The following is a 4,940-nucleotide window of genomic DNA, read 5'->3' as shown; positions in this document are numbered from 1 at the left end:
AAACCTTATGAATGCAGTGAGTGTGGTAAATGCTTTTCTTGTAAGTCATACCTCTTTGTACATCAGAGAATCCACAGTGGTGAAAAACCTTATAAATGTAGTGAGTGTGGAAAAGCATTTACCAACCTGTCAGGCCTGGTTCATCATCAGAGAATCCACACTGGGGAGAAACCTTATGAATGCAGTGAGTGTGGAAAAACTTTTTCTCGTAAGTCAAACATGAGAGAACATCAGAGAATCCACACTGGGGAAAAACCTTATAAATGTAGTGAGTGTGGAAAAGCATTTACCAACCTGTCAGGCCTGCTTCATCATCAGAGAATCCACACTGGGGAAAAGCCTTATGCGTGTAGTGAGTGTGGGAAAGCTTTTATTCTTAAGCCACACCTCATTAGACATCAAAGAATGCACACTGGGGAAAAGCCTTATAAATGTAGTGAGTGTGGAAAAGCTTTTACTCGTAAGCCACACCTCATTAGCCATCAGAGAATCCACACTGGGGTAAAACCTTATGAAAGCAGTGAGTGTGGAAAAGACTTTTGTCAAAAGCCACACCTGTTTAGACATCAGAGGGTCCACACAGGATAGAAATTTTCTTTTTCCTTTTTTTTTTTTTCTAGACTAGCCATAGAGACTTTTTCTCTTTTTATTGATTTGATTGTCTATATTTTAATTTGTATAATCAAAAATATTTCAGATATTAAAATACTGTCCAAACTATTTTTATTGATACTGTTGAACTTTACATTATCATGAAAGGAACAGAAACTCCAGATAAAGAAAATAAAGCAAGTTTAGATACTTAGAGCATGCAAAAGATTCAATGATAACACATTAAATTAATAATATGCTAAGGGTTTCCAATTTGCCCACTATGGGTTCTTCATATTCTATCACAAAAATAGTAAACATCAATTTGAAATCTGGTGACTGGACCTGATTCCTGATTTCTATATAAGAGAGTCTATATCCCTTGCATTTATATGATTTTCGCTTTTGTGGCTGTGTTACAGTGCTTGTTGAGAAATTTATCAGTATAAATTGACTGCCCAGACTGTAGTAAAAAATGGTTGGAAATGCGTTCTTCTATATTCGTCTGCTAACTTACAAAGGCTACTGAATCAACAATACAGGCCAGGGAGGGACCAAAATTCCTTACCATTCATGTTCACTTTTCTCATGAAATCTTCAAATATAACTCTAATTAAAAAAACAGAGTTCTTGAGACAAACTTTCAGAATAATTTATAGAAGCAGATTTAAATAGCCAATAACCAAGCTAACACTAAAAAATACACATAAGTTATTTTTTTCCACTTTCTTGATATTAAAATAAAGTGGCCTCAGCAACATCCTGAAATGCCATTAGGAGTCCCTCAAGCACAAGGGACAAATCCAGACAGAGACAGGAACTGTCTCTTTATTCACACACTGTGACACGTTGAAGGTCAAGGTGGAATACGAGGGATTCACGTTAATGTTTTGTTTGTTTGTCACTTTAACTCTGTGTGGGGATGAACTACTTGAAGTTTCAGCAAGAGATTTCAGAGCAAGTGTGGCCATTCACAGGATGGCCAATACTGAATTTTAGCCTGGCAGGTGAAATGGCTCCCACAGAGTGCTACTGACCCTTTAACAGGTAGGTGAGTCCATAGTGGAGAGAGTCAAGATGCTCCTGTCGTTGGTATAGAAAGGATCCAAGGCACTCCATGATCTGCTGAGGGGGGCGGGACTACATCTTCCTGTAACTCATCCCAGCATTCTTCTAACAGATGTGCACGTTGCCTCTCCTTCTGGGAAACAGCACAGGGAGTCCACGCACTTGATACTTGAATTTGTTTCAGTAAGCTGTGCCTTTTCAGTACTTGTAGGATGGAGCTGTCAGTCAAATACCTTCTTTACGATATCAAGAAAGAGACATGTGACAACCTTAAGAATTATGGCAAACCAAGCAGAGCCACTTGACAGGAGCTGAATAAATACAAAGTACATATTCTGGGAGCCCAAATATGGCCAGAGAATCCCTCCATAAAACAAAGAAAATACAAAATAAAATATAATAGATCCCCAGGTAACAAGATGATTGATCCATGTCCAAAAATGAGTTCCCAAAGCCATCTTTACTGTCACTGTAATAACCATGACTGTGAAGACCAAAGTGCCAAATGTCCAGTTTCCAAACATCTGGCCATTTCCAAGCAGAGATGTGTCTTCTCCCATTAGAAAATAGGATCCAAAAAAACAAAATAAAGACATGACTGAAACCCAGGATGGTCCAATAAAGAAATGTTTTAATGCTTAAGAGACGATTTTTACTAACGTCTCTATAGATGGTAGGTTTGTTCTGTAATATATGAGGGTCTATATGCTGTTCCAAAAGACTATATATCAGAATAGGTAGGGAAGTAAAACAAATATTGTATAAAGTTAAATACATGCTGTCATACAATGCTTGTTGAAAAAACAAACAGTAGAACTGATATAAAAACTGGGGTGTGATAAAACACACATTCTTATAAAAAAATACTATACAAGGGTTGCTATTCTAATATAATAAAAATGACCATGAACAAAAAGTAATTTGGAGAGAAATTTAAATCTAGCTATTGAATAGTCACTATTCCTTGCAGCCTGTCGTCCTTCTTTATCCATGATTCCTATTCCAACATTTGACTCTTGTATCATACTGACATCATTAGCACCATCCCCAACAGCCAGGGTAATAGGTTTCTCAGGGGAGATTTTTATTAGTCTTATTACATTTGCTTTCTGCAATGGCGCCATACGACAGCATAACACAGCTGAACAATTTCTGCAAACTTCCATGAATGGCTTTTCATGCTCCCTGTGTGCAAGAGACAGGCTGGTTCCATCCACTACTAGCCCGTGCTGAATTACATGATCCTCTGTAATTCTGGCAAGCTGCCGTAACTGCTCAGCACATTCACTGTCTGACTTCTGGTTTGTAAGCTCAAGGATGTTCATGGTTCTATGAAAATGTCCACATGATAAACTCACACTAACAGCTGTTTCATGTTTATCTCCAGTGAGCACCCACACTTTGATGCCAGCCATTCTCAATGCTTCAATAGTTTCTCAAACTTTATCTTGTAGTCTGTCTTCCACTGCTGTGGCTCCAAGTAATACCAAGTCTTTCTCTATAAACTGGAAGACATCTGCCAACTTCTCTTCCCGCTGCTGCAGGGCAGTCCTAGCTTCAAACAGGCATCTGTCTATTACGTCATATTCTTTTGGTGTAAATTTTCTATAGGCTAAACATAGAGTTCTTCGTCCTTTCAAAACAAATTCATCTACATAAATTCTCATTTTTCTGTTTCTCCTCCTATACATTTGGGGAGAATAGATGATTCAGCTCCCTTAGCAAATAAAAGCCTTTCACCTGAAGGTGCCTGAACAATTACACTCATTCTCCTACGATCTGAATCAAATTCCAGGATATGAAGCAGTTTGTACCTTTCCAGTTTTCCAAGGGTATTAACTTCCATAGTTTCTTCAGAATTGCCGACAAATACAACACCAATTTGTGCAGCAGCTTCCACTAGTGCCTTTTCATCTGGGGAAGAGGCATGGTACTGCACCTGGGATGGGGCCAGGCTGGACTGCCAGAGACCATCACCAATGCCATCGGTTTGAACACTGCTGATCTGCACCGTGTGACAGAGACTGACTGCTTTAAAGAAGAGATCATGTTCTTTAATCAGTTCAGCATCATTTTCAGGACTGGTTTGGAAAGAGGAACTGGTTCCAAGATGGGAAAAATTGTTAACATGAGATAAACTGCTAAGATAAGATAAATTTCCTTCTGGAGAATCTGGTGTTGGTCCTTCAGGTACAAGTCTACCGTTGATTTCTTGATATTTTGTGCCATTAATTGAACATTCTCGAAACTGCATCTCATTTTCTGTCAGTGTACCCGTTTTATCTGTAAACACGTATTCCACCTGTCCAAGCTCTTCATTGAGATCAGAAGTATTGACTTGAGCTTTCTGATCTGATTCTTCATGATAAAGATCAAGATCCCAACCAATAAAAAATGACCCAAGGAATTTCTGCATTTCAACCGTGACATATAATGAAATTGGAATGATGAAATTGTAGAGTACCAGAAAAGCAAGAAAGTCTGAAATAAATCTCAGAATCTTACTACTATTTCTCTGATGTTCTGTTTTTTGGTTATACCAAGGCTCATCCCATTTTTCTTCAGCTTGCCATGTATATTTCAAGATAATGCTGATGATGGCTTCAGAAATAAGGATTATTAGATAAATGATCAAAAATGTATTCATTGACTTTTCTACTGCAGATCGCTTCTGTGATTTGCTTTTGTAATTTAATGCCATTTTAGTTTCCATTCCAGTGTATACAGCAACACCAAAAATTTCTTTTTCTTTTTCTCATGTCACACCTAATCATATTTCAGAGCATCCACACAGGGCAGAAACCTTACGAATGCAGTGTGTATCTTAAAGCCTTTACTTACCAGTCAGGTTTCATTTGACATCAGGGGATCCATACAGGATAGGAAGCACACGAATGTAGTGGGTTGAAAATCCTGTTACAAGCAGTCAAGCTTTATTAGACATCAGAATTCACATGGGAAAGCATGGATGTATTACATGTGTGTTAAAATTCATACACCAGCATTTTGAGCACATTGGAAAGCATATATACTTCAGTAATTAGCGTATTCACAAAAATGGGCAAACCTACTGCATTGACTGAAAAGTCAATCGTTAGCAAAGTCACAGATCTCAGCACTACAAAAGCATGTAAATAGAAAGAGTAGCTACCATAAACCTGTTATTATTGTCTGTCGGAGCTTATAAAGTGAATCAAAAAACAACCATTAGTAAAAGTGCAAATACAAAACATTGTAAAAGGGCAATGGATGTGGAAACATACTTTGAAAGTCTCAGCCAG

The 4,940-nt window shown here is 37.9% G+C and overlaps 1 protein-coding gene across 1 annotated transcript; it reads right to left on the bottom strand.

Annotated features, from left to right (window-relative positions):
* Positions 1-735: 735 nt before the first annotated feature.
* LOC121149176 (phospholipid-transporting ATPase IF-like) lies at positions 736-4,399 on the bottom strand. The gene has a single exon (XM_040969652.1). The coding sequence runs from the start codon at positions 4,370-4,372 to the stop codon at positions 3,323-3,325; it is 1,050 nt and encodes a 349-aa protein (XP_040825586.1). The 5' UTR covers positions 4,373-4,399; the 3' UTR covers positions 736-3,322.
* Positions 4,400-4,940: the final 541 nt, after the last annotated feature.

This window comes from Ochotona curzoniae, unplaced genomic scaffold, assembly GCF_017591425.1.
Source record: "Ochotona curzoniae isolate NIBS_2020 unplaced genomic scaffold, NIBS_Ocur_1.0 contig_190, whole genome shotgun sequence".
Taxonomy (NCBI): domain Eukaryota; kingdom Metazoa; phylum Chordata; class Mammalia; order Lagomorpha; family Ochotonidae; genus Ochotona; species Ochotona curzoniae.
Note: the sequence above shows the minus strand (reverse complement) of the source record. Positions and strands in the feature narration are given on the sequence as shown.

What these genes read in the sequence shown, in the direction of transcription:
- LOC121149176 (XM_040969652.1), bottom strand. Translation starts at nt 4,372, where the DNA reads ATGGAAACTAAAATGGCATTAAATTACAAAAGCAAATCACAGAAGCGA.